The sequence below is a fragment of the Hypomesus transpacificus genome, chromosome 9 (assembly GCF_021917145.1).
Source record: "Hypomesus transpacificus isolate Combined female chromosome 9, fHypTra1, whole genome shotgun sequence".
Lineage (NCBI taxonomy): Eukaryota > Metazoa > Chordata > Actinopteri > Osmeriformes > Osmeridae > Hypomesus > Hypomesus transpacificus.
The window spans coordinates 22,402,131-22,418,477 of record NC_061068.1 but is presented as its reverse complement, the minus strand read 5'-3'; the positions used below and the strand labels follow the sequence as shown (position 1 = coordinate 22,418,477).

Sequence of the window (16,347 nt, the reverse complement as noted above, 5' to 3'; positions counted from 1 at the left end):
AGTGTGCAATTATTTAGTAGTTAATTCATGACAAAAATGATTGAAAACGTTTATTGGTAAAGGGGCACCTCTACCTTACGGCAAACATACAGTCAAACAAGACAGGGCGGTAGCCAATACAAAAACGTGAGGTGATTCATGTGGAGGTGGATTGAAGTAAGGATGACCAATTTCTTACAGCACATAAATATAAAAGTATTGTTCCTCAATCACATACTTCTCACTCAAGTGTTACTGTACATCAAGTGCTTTGAAAATGTTGTGAATATCAGATTCATAGTAATACTGTCATCACCTAGATACTGTTAGCTAGCTGGTGGGCCTCCTTGCATGGCACAGACGCATAACAGAATAACTACAGAGTAGGTTAAGAGACACTCACAATCATTTGACGATACAGTACCTTTGGCGTAGAGTGGACTACATTATTCAGTATACCCATGGCATTATTGGAGTTGGAGAAAACTTTAACAAGCTCATACTAAAGGTAGTCCACAGGCCACACAAAGAGAGCAACAGAAGCAAAGGAAAAAGAGAAACACAACTAATGTACTAAATAGACTCAAGCTGACTGGAAAATAAGGAGTAAGTACATGGTAAATGAGACGTTATGCATGGATTGTACATCTACACTCTCAACATCGATGTAATCAAAACTTTACATAGGCTATCTATGTGTTCTGAGTAGTACTTGGTATAACTGACCCTGGGCCAAAGGATGTTATATTGTGGATACAGTGTTCAAGGATTTTAAAATAAAATAAATGACAAGGTTGTTTCAAAATGGCTCTTCCGAGAACAGACAATAGTTATTAAAAAAAGGGTTGAATAGTATCCAACTTATCAAACATAAACATGTACAGTAGCTGTCAAGTGTTGACTCCATAACAAGACGATTACAGTCACCCAAGTCTTATTACAGAGAGTTACAGTAAAACAAAGAGATCCCTTCCAGAGCATTAACACAGAGGGTTTTGCTAGCCAGCAAAAGAGGTGTTTACAAGAGGAGTGTAGGGGTTGGTAAGAGTGCATGTCGAACTGTCCTGAGGAGTATGGCGAGTGTTTTGGTATGTTTTATGGTTCAAGTTGCACAGCCTTCAACCTTTCAGTGAGGTAAACTGAGAGACAAAGAGACTGAGGAGAGATTAGGTCTGAGAGAGATGTGTATCAAGACTTGTGTGGCGAATGTTTAGTTCAGACCAGAAAAACACAACAGACATTGTACAATAATCATATTGAGTAGAGTGACAGTTGTTCCTGAATATATGTACCTGAGGTTAAAGTAAGTGTGGTAAGAGCAAAGTACTCGTAAACTGCCAATCGAAATGTCAATCGAAAACATTCAAGCTCATGTTTCTTATGGTAATGTAAAAAGGTTTTTCTCATTAAATAATTCCAGCACATCATTTCCACTTAGCAAACATACAATTCCTCAAGTCCTGCCCCCAAATGAGGGGTTCTGAATCTTGTCTGTGTGATGTGATTGTAAATGTTAGTAAAGCAGCTGTTCTTTATGTTGAACCTCCTTCCAACCATTCCATCGCCACTGACGTCACAATCAAATATACTCAAACGTGCATCCCAACACACATTGAGTACTCACACATACACACAAAATCAAACAATCAATCAATCAATCATTATCTTAGTAAAAAAAAAATTGAATTCAGGATCTTGCCGATCAGACTATCTGCACAGCCAAACCCACTGACCAAACCCTTGAATAACATTTGATCAGACAGTATGACTAACCCATCACTGAGCCAACATCAGGCATGGACAGACAGACCCTCAACACGATAACACTTGTAGTACCTTAGCAGAGTCCATCTGCATTCAAGATCCCTGTTTTTCCTTTGTTACGCTGGAATCAGGCTTGCACCCCTATGTTCTCCCCCGAGCCCTGAGGTAGGTCTGCACATTGTCTACTCCCCTTCTTCCTGAGGTGGAACCGGAGATGTCGACACCTCAGCGGCCCCCGAATGTGATGGACCCCCCTCAGGTTCGTCTGGTGGACCCTGCGAAAAGGGTGATAGAACATCACAGATCTTACTCTTTGTGTGTGTGTGTTTGTGTGCATGCATATGTATGCTTGGACCATGCTTGGGTGTTCTCACCTGCACATGAGCCCATGCGTGTGTGCTTTCACACGCGCGCATGCCCATGAGCGTGTGATGAATAATGCGATCCTTGTATGAGTGTGAAAATGTCTGTGAGTGATTTTGTCTGCGTGGGGAAACGGGTCTGGCTGTGAGAGCGAGAAAAGTTAGGATGAAGACGGTTATGTCAGGAAACCAAGAAGACAGGGGAAGAGAGCAGTTATATCAGGTTTCCCTTCTCAACATTGACTAATTCTTCCCCTCCACGTGCACATGTCTCAGAAAAGGAGTGTAACGGTTTCAAGTCTCTTAACTTCTTGACTCTCGACAGTGAGGGTGCCGCTAAAACAGATGAGAAGATTGGGAGAACTGCCCTCTTTCTACGAAATACATGTTTGTGTAACATTGTCATTCTAAACAGCAAGAAAGGAAGTGAATGTAAAGTGAAACCATTTCTTTTTCTTTTTATAAAGGCAAAGAGTCATCAGTCACAAAATGATCTCTATTTTAATTGATGACATAAAATACCCCTCCTAAAAGAACAAATCATTTTGTATATTACTTTATCAAGAAACTGTTCAAGTTAGCTGATATGATTAGTAAATGAACCCAGGTCCACATTTATATTTCATTTATATGAAAAAAATTATATGAAAAAAAATGCAGACGAGTACATGAGCACACTGGTTAATGGAACTGAGGAGGGAGTGTTCACTTATTTGCACACTTTCAAACGTTTTCTTACCTGTGGTTCTTGAACTACTTCTTGAACCATTCTTTGGGGCTGGTTGGTGAGATGACGGCAATGAAAGAGAAGGAAGAAAGAAAGAAAAGATGTAAATATGTTCTAGCTTCACTCTCAGTGTCTGTGTCGTGAGTTCCAGGTGGCTTCAGGTCTCGCAGGTCGTCTCGTACCCATTTCCTTGGCCGACCGCGGGGTCTTCTTTCCCCTTGCTCTACTTTCTGAGAGAGAAAGAGAGAATGCAGTGAGTACATTAAGCCTGCTGTGAAGAAATGCTCAAATTCCTACACAACTAAATTAGATGAATTATAGATGGTTATAATTTTAAATTTTGAATTTCCCTTCAAAATCTTCAAAATGATAGCTAATATTTCAGCCATACCCCAATTGATTACAAAGCCTTTTTGTCCTGCCATTGGGAAAAATGTATGCACATCTGTTTGGTAGTTTTCAAATGAGGGAGATCTCATTCTGGCACTATTTTTGAACAAGCCTACAGCTGTTTCAGTACATTAGACTGCTACAATATGAAAGGATTAGCCATGGGTAATATAGGGTACAGCACATTTTGTTGATAAAGTTGACCAATCATTAACATTTTATTTCACGATTCCAAATGACCCTCCATAGACTTAAGTGAAGTTTTGCCAACCATGCTCAAATAATCTTAATGAATGGCATTCTAACAATTGTAACTTCTCAAACAAGGCTTTTTTCCCAGTAAACAACCTTTACATCCATTACAGCACTATAGGTGTTCTGTACTACATCATACAAAACACCTTGTAAACGTGTCGGTTGAGTTGGGACCATTTGAATTTCCTTTCTTTGAGGATTCTTTCAAATCATCACTTCAAACAATAACGTTAGACAGTTTTTCATTTCAAGACGTATCCAGGATGTTACGCCAAATGACACAGTTCAAGCTGTCGCGTACCTTTGGAGCAACACGAGGCCCCTTATTTTTGCTTCCTCTCGGTCGTCCTCTTGGCCTCTTTGGAACTGGAGGGCCACTAGGTTCCTGGAGACAATGAGTGTCAACAGCCTCATATTACCGTTGCTATGTGTATACTCACAAGAAGTAACACCTGGAATGTGGTAAACACAACAGAATCAAACATAACCTCAAATTGTCAAACCCACCAGAGACCATCGATGAGTTTGATTACTGTCCGCAAACTAATATGAATCGGCGGATCTTCTGCAGTAGGCAGCGTGTGTGTTCTCACACGAGAGATTGTGACCGTGTCTGGAGGACGAGGTGACCACTGACCTGCGGCTGCTTCCGCGGTCGGCCTCGACCCCTGCGTGGAGGCTGGTCAGGCGACTGGGCCTCGTCGGGCTGTGGAGACGGCTCCTGGGTCCCACGGTTGCTCATTCCTGTGTCTGTCCACCTGCTTTTCCCTGACAGCGAGAAGGGAATGCGGGCATGGAGGCCCCGAGCACAGGCCTGTGTGCTGGGAGGGAAAGGAGAGGGTGCAGACTTCAGTTCTGGGAAACAGGAGAGAGGACGTCCGGAAAACAAGGATGGAAAGGTTAGGTTCGATGGACTGTAGTTGCTTTATTGTAACAGTTTGACTCTCATTAGATTTTCGGTGTTTTGACTGGTTGACAGATTAAAAACAGATCATCGAACTTATACTAAACTCATCATGAAATAATCTTTCGAAACCACACTGGGTTTCTATGGCAGTGCAAGCGTGAGAACTGTTTAATATCAGCCTTGGCACCAGTCACTGCAAGTTCATCCGGACACAGCCAGGGGTTTGGCAAATGCAGGGAAACATGAGAACGGTGTGCAGTGACTAAAAGTAGCACAGATATTCACAACTCAATATCCTATCCAAAATGTATCCAGCCTTTAGCCGTTACTATTGGTCACATCTTACTGTGACGCTCCACTGTGATTGCTTATGTATGTGTGTCCAAATTTTATATATTTCTACACAATGCTTCTAGCATGGGCCTCTTCCAAAGGTATCTGAAGTGGTCATACTAAACCATATGGAGTTCTACTGTTAATTCCTCTGTTAGTAGTGGAACATTTACCTTCTTTGATAAAACATTTTTGAATTCAAGTGAAGTTATAGTTTTCTACAGATGGGTGTCAATATCCATTCTGATTCATTTCAAAATCAAGGTCACCACACATACATAGACATAATACATACATAGACATAATAGACAAACATACATTTTTATTAAATGGAATAAACACAAGATTACGATACGTAGCTACATTAAAGAAACTTTAATACATTTCAATGTAATTTTAATATCCCGCGGCAAGATATGCACTCTTGCAAGGTAAGACACAATCCTTTCAACAACGGAGTTGGCAGTTCAGGAGCCCTGTCCTGAATGCACTGATCCCATACCGGCGGAAACTACAACCATAAAAACACATTATGAACATTTTTTGAAATCTACAAAATTGTGTGGCAGTCAGGCTACATCCAAGCTGTCAAAGCGTATGTGGAAGAAATTCAAATTCACTTGGCATAGACGATACATATAATCTGCCATGATTTTGTGGGTTTACTGTGGGTGCTTACCACCCACACATCCTCAGAAGCGACGGGACATCAGTCCCATTGATATCGTTATAAACCATATCGTTATTAAATGGGGCCCTCAGAAGTTCACAGAAGCCATACTAGTCAGGTAACGAAGTATTGCGGGAATGTTCTCCGGGCTACACTGGCGCGAGAAGATGAGGATGATGGTAAGCGTTTTACAGGTATCCTTTCCGATGTTTAATAGTGGGGCATGCAGTTGGTCATTCAGATATTTGTAACTGCACTGATTCATTTGCAAAATGAAGTTGGAGAATGGGGTTACTTACTTTGCTTCTTCTGTGGTCTTTGTATCTAGTTATCTAGCTGACAAACGTTTATTTAAAGACGGACGCTTTGAATAAAGTTTAAATGCAATGTGACTAATATTACACTTAATCTTTCCTTTCTTTCTCTCTGAATCTGAACTTGATCCGTTACATTTCTGTCGTAGCGTTCTCGTTTAGTCACCCAGTTGAAGTAGGATGGGGGTTGAAGGAGCATATATGAACATGACATACTTTCTCTATAGCATGCTTCAGGAGAGCAGAGGGAAGGAGGGGTGAAACGATCGGCCACGCCTCCTTTTCTATAGACCACCCCTCACTTAAACGAAGTGGGCTTCACATGGGCTTGTGCAATTATTCAGTCTACAGTACGATACTGCATTTATGATACGAGTTTCTAATACGAGAAAGGGGGGTTAAAAATTCACACAACTTGACAAAGTATCCAAACATCTCTGGGGTTTTAAATTTTTCTGATCTCTCTTTCTACAGTTACAACACATGTACAGCTTTATGATTTATCAGTGAAGATATCAAGAATCCTCCTGTTGTGACATGAACCTACTCATCCATTTACAATTTTGGTCATGTTTTTCAGAACTAAAGTAGTACACCAGTCATACCTGTATTTGATTAGTCATCTATCAGGAAAATCATTTCAAAAAAGTGCACAGCATGACGGTAAACTCTGAACTGCCAAACCGCCATCTAAACTGTGTAATCATATCCTTCACTTTTCTACCAATGCACGTACATTTTGTCAGAGAATCAATAGATGCTTCTGAATGATCATGTGATTCTGTGTTGCCATATGCTTGTCAGTTTGTGTGTGGGTGCACAAAAGAGATGGAGATAGAGAGATATAGGAAGAGGGAGAGAGTGTGAGTGAGATAGACACAGAGAGAGGGCAGGAGGGAGAGAGAGAGAGGGAGAGAGAGAGAGAGAGAGAGAGAGAGAGAGAGAGAGAGAGAGAGTGAGACCACTGCCAGTCAGTCCACTGCCCTTCTACAGACTGGTGTGTCTGAGATTCCGTTGGACTCTGATCTCTAAACTCTTCGGTTTATTTAAGCTGAATTCCGTGGGCTCATCAGGACTGAGTTACAAAAATCCTCCTATAGAACCCGAAAGAATGTGCAGCGTATACAGTTCTGCATAAGGCACAATGGCATGTCTTTCGAGGTGGGGGCAGGCATCAAAAGACAGGCAGAGGGGGATTTCTTCAGAGGCTGGGGGGCAAAGAAGGTATTTGAGTGCACCACAGAAGTGGTGGTGTAGGGCAGGGGTGTCGAACTCCGGTCCTCGAGGGCCGCTGTCCTGCATGTTTTAGATGTTTCCCTGCTCCAACACACCTGATTCAATTAAAAGGGTTGTTATAACGACCATTCATTCGAATCAGGTGAGCTGGATCAGGGAAACATCTAAAACATGCAGGACAGCGGCCCTCGAGGACCGGAGCTCGACACCCCTGGTGTAGGGTTTGGTGGTCAACATTTTTAGTGAGGGGTGAAAGGGGGATTTTGGGGGAACATGAACTTGAACACCCTTCACAAGCACATCCGGAGGATATTCCTAAGATTCACCCTTACACAGTATTTCGCAGATACATTCATTGTCATTGGTCAGACTGCAGACTCACTATGTGTCTCATTTTGCTTACAGTCATCAGTAAAACAAATAAACAATGCACTATTCTAAGGGCAGGTAGAAGGGGCAGGGCTAGTCCCTGATTGGAGGGGTAGCTCTTCCTAGGCCATCTCCATGACCTTCTTGATCCAATCCACATAGACGGAGACCCGGATGAAGATGTTGGGCTGGCCTGGGTGCCCACAGCGCCGCATAGGAATGATGACTCCCTCTAGGACCCAGCAGTCACTGTTCTGGCAGGCCAGAGGACCCCCATAGTCTCTCTGAGGGTCAGAGGGCGGGAACATAGTCAGCCCCAGGCCAGGCTGTGTCTGTCCACTCACACGAGGATGACCCTCACACACCAACGTACCTCGCAGGCTCCCACTCCACCCTGGAAGGGGTTTGTGCACATCTCGTTTTCCCGGACACGACCCCGGAAGTATTTGTTGCATTCCTTGTTGCTAATGACTGGGATCTGAGCCACATTGAGGACAGTTTCATCTCCAGTGCCTTCCACAAAACAGAGAGAGAAAAAGAAAGGGTTAGGGGGGGGAAGGGCCACATAACAATCTGGAAATAACAATCTGTTGTTCAAGTAAAAAAACGGCCTCATTTGCACACGCCATTAGTAAAACAGATACTTCAACTGCAAAACTAGTCTCAGCCTGTCACTGAAAAACAAACAAGTCAAGTGGGATAAATACCGTAAAAGAAGTTGGATGGTCAGTAAAAGGAATTCAAGAAGGACATCAAAACCACCACGACATGTCGCATAAGGCATAACGAGAGTATCTTTTCACTTCATTTAACCAGATGACTACAACCACACTAGGTTTCGTATCAGGTTTCCATGGAGAAACCAAGGGGCCAGAGTCCCCGCCCAGCTGTTGATGTACGAGGCTGCTGTTACCTTTAGTCTCCCCCCATCCAGCAATCTCACAGTCAGTCCCCTCGGGAACAATGTAGCGCTCGGGGGGCAGACAGATCTGAGACACGCGCTCATTAAACTGGGCGGGGCTGAGGTGGGTGGAGGACACAAGAGGATCAGGTAGAGTAGGGCAGGGCAATCAATTGATCGTATTCAATACACAATGTTCGAGGCTGGATTGTACACACTATTCCAGTTGTAGCATGACCAGCTGAGACTCTGAAGGTCCACAGACAATCTTGGTGAGGGGGATTGTCTGGCGGTCTGGCTCGCCCTCTTTAGGGTCTTTGAACAGGGTCCCCATCATGGCTGAGTATCCTGGCAAGTCCACATAACTGCACCGAGAAAAGCACACACACAAGCAGGTTCCCATCGTGTTCATCAGATGAACAAAGACACCAATACACAATAAAAGGAATCATGTTGCCGTGACATCTAACAACCAGTTCAGACTTGTTATTCTCTGCAACCTGTCTGCTCCGGACACAGGCACTGTTAGTAGAAGAGGAGTTTACCACGAGGAGAAACACTGCTTGGTGCTGATGACCCATTTGGAGTTCACCAGGGACCCTCCACAAAAATGGTTTCCCTTCCTACGGACAGAAAGAGAGGGGTTAAGTCGACTGCCCCCCCCCCCCAGTCACGATGACCTCACGCACGCCTACTGACCTGTCTCTAAGACTCACTGTCCAGGGAGAGTTGCCCGGGACTCCACCAACGATACGTGACCAGCTTCTAGGGGTACGATCGTCTCTCTTCCCACATTCACTAAACTCCACCTTTTCTGCGTCCACACAAACGTGAGCGTGCACACACAAACAAGCGCATGCATGAAATGAAGAACCCGGTCGACGTCAAGAAAGCGAATATTCTTTCGTTAGTGATGTGTAATAAGGAACTGACCAGCTGGCTCAATCAGGGACACTTTCTCTCCAGCTGTTTAAAAGACCATACATGTGACAGGAGAAAGGGTTTCAAAATAAAGAATCCACTCTTTACAGAGAGCGATAGAGACGTGTCAACAGGGAAGTCAGTGTGCATATAGTGGAACCTATCGTGGACATGTGGACTTTACCACACTGCTTGATGGCACAGTAGTCAAACTCTGTTTTGGGGTCAGTCGTATAGCACCAGGGCCCATGCTGATCTCCATCTGGATTCCGACAGTAGTTCTCTGTCAGGTTGGCCTGAGGGTGTGTCTCTGGGTTGATCCTGGAGGAACACGGGATAAGCATGAGTCCACACATGCAACAGGAAGTACACGCATCGTCGCAAGCGCGACACATACGCCACGAGATCGATCGGTCTTAAACCTCGTGTCTCCTACTTGGTTTTGTGAGGGGTGTTCACGCTCCATTTCTGGCAGAAGATGCCCTTACGGGTTTTGCGTACCACGCCTCTGTAGTTTTTACCATTCTCGTGGTAGCAATCTGGTTGGGAAAGGTGGGAGGGAAAAAAGGATTCATCGGTCAATAACGCTGTGTCCACGGATCAATGTTGTCCTGAGGGGGCTAAACCAGCAGAGGGCGCCGTACCCTCAGCTTCGATGTCATCTGCGCAGCGTTTGATCTGCAGGCAGAGCGCGGTCCTCATCTGAGGCACGGAGGTGAAGCACCAGGGGGCCTCCGACCCGTCTGGGTTGCGACAGTAGTTCTCTTCCAAACCTCTGGGAGCAAATGTGTGATAAACAGTAACCACTGCGTCTAACGCACCATAAGCGTTTACTCGTCAAAGCGTCGTGCCGCTTTCACAGTCGTCAGTTTCCATGTGTACTTTGAGCGGGGTTCAAATGGGACTCCTCCCACTAGCGTCCAGCCCCCCCCCCCAGCCCCCCCCCCCCCCCCCCCCCCCCCCCCCCACGGCTTACTTGCATTCGTAGGTGTTGGGGTAGAACGGGTGCTCGTGAGGCTGCTGGGCGTCCCAGCGTTGGCAGGGGATACTGGACGTGGTCTCGTTCACTTTGCCACGGTAGTCCTCTCCGCGGCCACGGAAGCAGTTGGTGGTGAAGCTGAAGCGAACGCGTCTTTTTGGAACCACGGCTAGAGAGAGAGACAGAGAGACACACACACAGAGAGAGAGACAGAGACGGAGAGACAGAGAGACACAGAGAGACAGAGAGAGAGAGACACAGAGAGACAGTGAGAGACACAGAGAGACACAGAGAGAGAAAGAGAGACACAGAGAGACACAGAGAGACAGAGAGAGACACAGAGAGACAGAGAGAGAGAACCACAGAGAGACACAGAGAGAGACAGACAGAGAGACAGACAGAGAGAGAGAAAGAGAGAGAGATGTGGAACATGCCACTACAAAACAGTGTCATGAGGATCCAGGTTGTTTGTGTGTGTGGTGCCAGCCTTACAACACTTGCTGATCTCACAGCTCTCCCTCTCCACCAGAGGGTCGATGGTGTAACACCAAGGGACTGGAGACGCATCAGGATTACGACAGTAGTTGTCGTCCAGGCTCTTATCTGGATACCTAGAAAAGACCATTCACCTATTTCACAGCTCAATAGGAATATCGATTTCCGTAATACCTCGTCTCCTAAAGAATCCATAGCAGTCTAAATGACATTGAGAGATAAGTGGACATGCACTGATGAAATGTGTAATAGGCTAGCGGCAGTATAGCCTAACGACAGCAGAGTACCAACCGCAGATAGGAGGTTTTGGAACAAAGGCGTAGATTAAAGGGGACAGGGGATGATAGCGGCAGACTCAAGTCTTACTTCTCTGGCTGGTAGATGTGCTGGTGGGGGAACTGCTGGTCCCACCTCTGGCACTCCATGCCGTTCTCAGTGTGGTCCACCTGGCCTCGGTAGTCCTCCCCGTTACAGGTAATACACACCTCTGTAAGGGAAGCCCTCCGCCACACACACACACACACACACACACATCAACATGGATCAAAATGAGCCGAGAAAGATAATGGTATACTCTCTTACATGCCAGTATACTTTGAGAACGCCTCTCTATGTAGAGTGTAGTATTTGAACCATTGTGATGGGAAAATGGAATGTACCATCTTTGCAGTGGGGGATGTTGCAGCTCTCGTAGCGGCGTTCCTGGTCGGTAGTGTAGCACCATGGCCCTATGGGATCCCCGTCGGGATTCCTGCAGTAGTTCAGCTCCAAGCCGTTAGTGGATGAGGGGATCCACCTATCACGCAGAGGGAAACATGTCACAAGTGTCACATGAGAGAGAGACAATCTTTACTTTGAAACTATTCATATTTAGAATAGTGATTATTCGGAAGGATTATTTTACCTGTGATCGTGTGGAAACTTGGACCACCACTGCTGACAAGTATGCCCGCTTTTTGTCGTTGAAACCTTGCCGCGATAGTCTTCCCCTTTACCCACGATGCATTTCCTTACATAGACTATGAATTGTGGGATGAAGATGTGAGCCTCCTCAAATGGGTACAAAAGTGAATAAACTCAGGACCTAGACGTTTCTGGGGGGGATAGGATGTTTTCCAAACATCTGTCAGTAGATATCTGAAGTCTTACCCTTCTTTTCATAAAGGTCACAGTTGACGTTTCTTTTGACCTCGGCATTGCTCCCGTCCTCCACCCACGGCAGCTGTTTACAGGTGATGGAGGGACGGGTCTCATAGTTGAAGGCTCTGAGGGTTAGGGTTAGACGACAAGGTCGTGACACACCTCGAGGATATTTCATGACAACGTGGGATGAATGTGTCAGGGACCCTGGGGAGGTACCTGCAGTCCAGAGTCTTTGAGCAGCTCTTGGCACAGTCCTCCAGCGTGAGTCCTGGTAACGTGAGGACTCGTGCTGAGTTCCAAACTGTGGGGGCCAGCTCCCTCCCCTCGGAGCGCTGGAAGTCATTCAAGAGACTACGGGTCCCTGTTGTCAGACACGACAGATTGTGTCAAGTTGTACTTTTTAGGTCCAATATACCTGAAACATGTTTGTGAACTGTCCTAGGTGGCCACATGCAAGATGGTTTGTGACCATGGGGCTTGCGTACACATTAGGTATAACCTTTGGACCTAAATAGTCTCGTTTTTTTTTTGCATGCTGAGTGGCCTGTATTCACTGCCAGCTAACAAAGCACTACAATAATAGGACAACTCTGACTGCTCACATTATTCACATATATTTTCTCCATTATGTAGGTACTCACAGACACACCTGAAATGTTTCACATAGCTTTTATTATATCATTGACAAAAATAGGTACATGTATCATTTGTAGGCTCTGCATAGGCCTATTACCAAATTGGGGCAGCATAAAATGAATGATACAATTCAAGATCAAGAGACCCTTATTGAAAATATTTACCTAGCAGGTTACAACTCAAAACCAAAGGAACAAAAAGGAAAAACAAGGTATTAATCAATACCAGTGACATTGTCTTACCTGTAACAAATCCAGTCCAAAATGCGAGAATACACGAAATAACCAGTTTCATTGCTCCTGCAGATGCACTGGACGAAAACAGAGTCGAGGACTTTGATTTTTCGGACAGCTTTGAGTGAAGGGGATCCTCTGACGCGTTTCTGCTAATTAGGCTACTTTAGCAAAACGATATATTTAACATCACCTTATGAAATGGAAGAGGAACACATCCAAAATACTGAGAGCGGTCAGATGTTCATGGGTGTTCAGGGGTGTTGAATGTTATTGAATCAGTATAGATGTACGATGACTTAATCTCGTCCACCCACATGTGAACATTCAGGAGCCTAACCAAACAGAGGCTCTATTCCAAACTCAACCAATCGATACATATTAATCATTAATAAAATCTGACGCATAACAGAACTTAACGTTCGTCTCAAACAGCTTCTTCACCCTCCTCATGGAAGCGATTACAAATTCATTCGATTATATTTCAGATCATTTTGCTTTTCTGTGGTTTTCTAATGATTTGTAACTCGTCCTCTTTCGCAATGAATAAGCACTGCAGTGCCATGATCAACGCTAGAGGTCAGTAGAATACCAATAAGATTTCCGGAAAAAAGTGGATATTTTACTCGCTCCTCCTCTCCTTGTCACAACAACATCCACCGAGTCGAGTCGGTTTCTTTTCCTGATTTCCTGCGAAGGTAAAGCGTAATGGTGCCTCATATAAAACTGAAATACTTAATAGCCTACGCTGTTAAGATTGTTGCAAAAGCAAAAGGTGACATTGTATTGGTGAAGACTTTGAATGAAAACGTCTCCCTAAAAATTCGTTTCTACAAATGAAACATTGGCTATAAGGAAATACAACCTATAAGGGCAGGCTGACCACGAAATGCCAAGTTTAGTCAATAAACAAAATCAAAATGTAGGCTAATCAATTTGAGACAAATACCACATTCAAGTAAAGCGCCTACTTTAACATAACATCATGGAAATGTTCAGTCTTTTTCCCAAACATCATTTGAAGCTTTAATTGTTAAAGGCACAACGTTGACAATGCTTTAGGCAATAAAGTGTGGGATTGGTTGCACGTACTAACTTTCCACTCCTACTTTATTAAAATGTCATTTTTCTTGAAGCATGGCTGGAGTTAAAATGACAGAAGGGACCTTCAGCATAGAGTCCTGCAAGGCCCCGTTGTTTTACAGACAAGCTGAGCCTGCCACAGGTGCAGCCAGGCTCTCTGTCCTGCTCCTGCATGGTATTCGTTTCTCATCTGAGAACTGGCTCAACATCGGCACCCTGGAAGCCCTTGCCAACGCCAGCTGTCGGGCAGTGGCCATAGACCTACCTGGTGAGTAGGACGGTCACCTGGGGGAACAAAAGAAAAACATCAGCCTACCCTCAAACCGTTACCCATCTCTTTAGTACTGCGTTACTATTCTTTATATGAGCACGACAACCCCCGCCTTTCCGACCACCCTGTCGGTTCTCTCCTGGTGTCCAGGGCTGGGCCAGTCCAAGTCCGCCGAGGCCCCTGTGGCTGTGGGCCAGCTGGCCCCCGGAGGTTTCCTCAAGCAGGTGTTTGAGGCGTTGGACTTGGAGCCGTCCGTGGTGATCAGCCCCTCCCTCAGTGGCAGCTACTCGTTGCCCTTCCTCTTCCAGAACCCGGCGCTGGTGCGGGGCTACGTCCCCGTCGCTCCCATCTGCACTGACGAGTTCACCGCCGAGCAGTACAGCGGCATCCAGGTAGGCGCCAGAAAGCAGCGCGGCCGCGCGACTCTTCGCGCTCGCGCTGCATATTAGACTGGGGTGCTCGTAACGAGTAAGCGATAGTGTCACTTGCATAACAAGTCCCTCATGTGGTAGGGAGAGCCTCATTGTGCATGTGGGCTTCTCTCTCTCGCCCTGCAGGCCCCGGCTCTGATCGTCTACGGAGACCAAGACCATCAGCTTGGAGAGGCGTCTCTGAGCCACCTGAGACATTTCGCCAATCACAAAGTGGTGGTGATGAAAGGGGCGGGACACCCCTGTTACCTTGACGACCCAGCCACATGGCACAAGGCTCTGATAGACTTCCTGCAGACGGTGTGATGTCATCGCCCAGTGTGATCGCCTGCAGACTTCAAGTCTATGTTATCTGTAATCATGTCATTGATCAGTCTTCTCAGTGAGTCGTGGAATTCAATATGTAGACTAACACTTGAAATATGAGTGTGTACTGTACACACAGATTGGTATATGCACTTCAAATGACTATTTTCTTGCATCCAGTAATACTTTTAAAGGGCATTTTTACAAACTCATTACCATTTTTGATTGTGAACATTAATGTTCTTCTAGAATCTTTTTTTCTAAGATTGTGCTGACTGATAAAGACGGGTCTAAAGAGTGCTTTTCAAATCAGTGGTGTGTCATAATGTGCCTGTTTGTCTGGGGCCACAGCTGACACAGTACTCCAGATGTGATTACAGCCTGTTTAGAGATGTGAAAACAAACGCAACGCACGGAAATGAAGTGAAAAATATGAACATTATTTAATAACTGATTCTCTGTAATAAACAATTTGAAAATATTTTACAAGGAGTCACAGACACATTTTACAAATTTTGCCCTCTTCTTTTTTTTAGCTTCATCTGTACAAAAGAATGGAGCAACATGGACCAATGTCCCGGAGAGAAGGAGCTAAATCATTCGCTCGCACAAACACACCCACGCACACACAAGAAACCAAAACAAAACCGAAAAAAAAAGTCGACTTTAGATCTCAAACTTATCAGCAGTACTGTATTCCTTTTTTTTGTTTTTACTTCACTTAAAATTTGACAGATTTTACTCTTTTGTTACAGATTTTTTGACAAACACATTTGGTCAAACATGGTCACATAGCACCAGACTACAGAATCACATACACACGTGTCTTTCCCACAGAGACACACCTACACGGACAGGGCAAGGGCAGGGAGGGGCCGGGGAAGGGCTACGTGTAGACCCCCCCCCCCTTTTTAGGGGACGGCCATAAAGCAGACCCCTCCTTCGCACCCCAAGCTGTTCCTTGTTTCTCGTTTTTTTTTTTTGTGTGTTTTTGGCAAAAAAGTAAATTTCTCAAACCACAGAAAACAACCCTGTGCCCCCCCCCCCCCCCCCCCCCCCCCCCCAGCACACTCTGATGGCCCCGGCTGGGACGATCCACTGACACCACCTTGATTCTCTGACCTTTGTTTGACACAGCGACATTGCCCTCAGGAGGCAGCCTTCCATCCATGCTGCTCTGTGGAAACTCACTCCCCGTGCTCGCCTCGGACCAGTCGGCTGCACCCTGGGACCGGGCGCCCGGGAAAAGGGATGTCCTTGGCTCATTTCAGTTTGGGGCCAAACATCTCCCAGCTGTGTGCGTGAGCCGGCATGAGTGCTGCGTCGTGAGGTTGTGCGTGTGTGTGCTTTGTGTACGTAGGTGGTGTGTGTGTGTGTGTCAGTGTGGGTTGGTGGGTACTACCACGAGTCAGGATAAGAGGAAGTCACAGAGAGTGCATTTCCACAGGCAGATGTATCGCATTCAGTGACACAGTGAATGGAATGTTTGACAGAGGATTCATTGGTTGGAGAGCAGAAAAGAAAGCTAAACCAAAGCCAAGACAGACTGCACACAACTGCATCCAGATTGAAATTGCTCACATTGAAATTTCCCCAACAAAGAACATCAGATTCTCAATTTGAATTGTCCTGCAGTTACGAT

At 45.3% G+C, this 16,347-nt stretch overlaps 3 protein-coding genes across 4 annotated transcripts; 1 reads left to right on the top strand and 2 right to left on the bottom strand.

The window, feature by feature from the left end:
* Positions 1 to 436: 436 nt before the first annotated feature.
* si:ch211-161c3.6 (high mobility group AT-hook 2b) lies at positions 437 to 5,888 on the bottom strand. The gene is made up of 6 exons (XM_047026569.1): positions 5,687 to 5,888; positions 4,115 to 4,332; positions 3,779 to 3,862; positions 3,015 to 3,062; positions 2,845 to 2,883; positions 437 to 2,018 (listed from the first exon to the last, which is right to left on the bottom strand). The coding sequence occupies exons 2-6, from the start codon at positions 4,217 to 4,219 to the stop codon at positions 1,926 to 1,928; spliced, it is 369 nt and encodes a 122-aa protein (XP_046882525.1). The 5' UTR covers positions 4,220 to 4,332; positions 5,687 to 5,888; the 3' UTR covers positions 437 to 1,925.
* A 261-nt stretch (positions 5,889 to 6,149) lies between these two features.
* On the bottom strand, positions 6,150 to 12,817 carry mst1 (macrophage stimulating 1). The gene is made up of 20 exons (XM_047025489.1): positions 12,808 to 12,817; positions 12,624 to 12,691; positions 11,962 to 12,106; positions 11,752 to 11,867; positions 11,507 to 11,621; positions 11,262 to 11,398; positions 10,969 to 11,089; positions 10,600 to 10,718; positions 10,105 to 10,276; positions 9,773 to 9,903; positions 9,565 to 9,667; positions 9,313 to 9,449; positions 9,141 to 9,173; positions 8,907 to 9,021; positions 8,753 to 8,830; positions 8,426 to 8,572; positions 8,220 to 8,326; positions 7,680 to 7,819; positions 7,160 to 7,590; positions 6,150 to 6,960 (listed from the first exon to the last, which is right to left on the bottom strand). The coding sequence occupies exons 2-19, from the start codon at positions 12,673 to 12,675 to the stop codon at positions 7,429 to 7,431; spliced, it is 2,130 nt and encodes a 709-aa protein (XP_046881445.1). The 5' UTR covers positions 12,676 to 12,691; positions 12,808 to 12,817; the 3' UTR covers positions 6,150 to 6,960; positions 7,160 to 7,428.
* A 421-nt stretch (positions 12,818 to 13,238) lies between these two features.
* Positions 13,239 to 15,315, top strand: abhd14b (abhydrolase domain containing 14B). 2 transcript variants are annotated; one of them, XR_006956474.1, is made up of 5 exons: positions 13,239 to 13,312; positions 13,751 to 13,965; positions 14,119 to 14,360; positions 14,526 to 14,781; positions 15,242 to 15,315. XR_006956474.1 is itself a non-coding variant. In XM_047025265.1 (4 exons), the coding sequence occupies exons 2-4, from the start codon at positions 13,752 to 13,754 to the stop codon at positions 14,703 to 14,705; spliced, it is 636 nt and encodes a 211-aa protein (XP_046881221.1). In that variant the 5' UTR covers positions 13,239 to 13,312; position 13,751; the 3' UTR covers positions 14,706 to 15,194. The 2 variants fall into 2 exon arrangements, 1 of the variants encoding a protein (XP_046881221.1); XM_047025265.1 differs by lacking the exon at positions 15,242 to 15,315 and having other exon boundaries at positions 14,526 to 15,194.
* The last annotated feature ends 1,032 nt before the right edge of the window (positions 15,316 to 16,347 follow it).

Bases quoted from the DNA above. Each gene is read 5' to 3' on its own strand.
- si:ch211-161c3.6 (XM_047026569.1), bottom strand. From the start codon at position 4,219: ATGAGCAACCGTGGGACCCAGGAGCCGTCTCCACAGCCCGACGAGGCC. The intron at 3,863-4,114 runs GTCAGTGGTCAC...CATTGTCTCCAG, and splicing joins GACCGCGGAAGCAGCCGCAG to GAACCTAGTGGCCCTCCAGT. The intron at 2,019-2,844 runs GTAAGAAAACGT...CCCTTTTCGCAG, and splicing joins AAGTAGTTCAAGAACCACAG to GGTCCACCAGACGAACCTGA.
- mst1 (XM_047025489.1), bottom strand. From the start codon at position 12,675: ATGAAACTGGTTATTTCGTGTATTCTCGCATTTTGGACTGGATTTGTT. The intron at 9,174-9,312 runs GTAAAGTCCACA...TCTTTTAAACAG, and splicing joins CTGTGCCATCAAGCAGTGTG to CTGGAGAGAAAGTGTCCCTG. The intron at 8,831-8,906 runs GTCAGTAGGCGT...TTCTGTCCGTAG, and splicing joins ACAGTGAGTCTTAGAGACAG to GAAGGGAAACCATTTTTGTG.
- abhd14b (XM_047025265.1), top strand. From the start codon at position 13,752: ATGGCTGGAGTTAAAATGACAGAAGGGACCTTCAGCATAGAGTCCTGC. The intron at 13,966-14,118 runs GTGAGTAGGACG...CCTGGTGTCCAG, and splicing joins AGTGGCCATAGACCTACCTG to GGCTGGGCCAGTCCAAGTCC. The intron at 14,361-14,525 runs GTAGGCGCCAGA...CTCGCCCTGCAG, and splicing joins AGCAGTACAGCGGCATCCAG to GCCCCGGCTCTGATCGTCTA.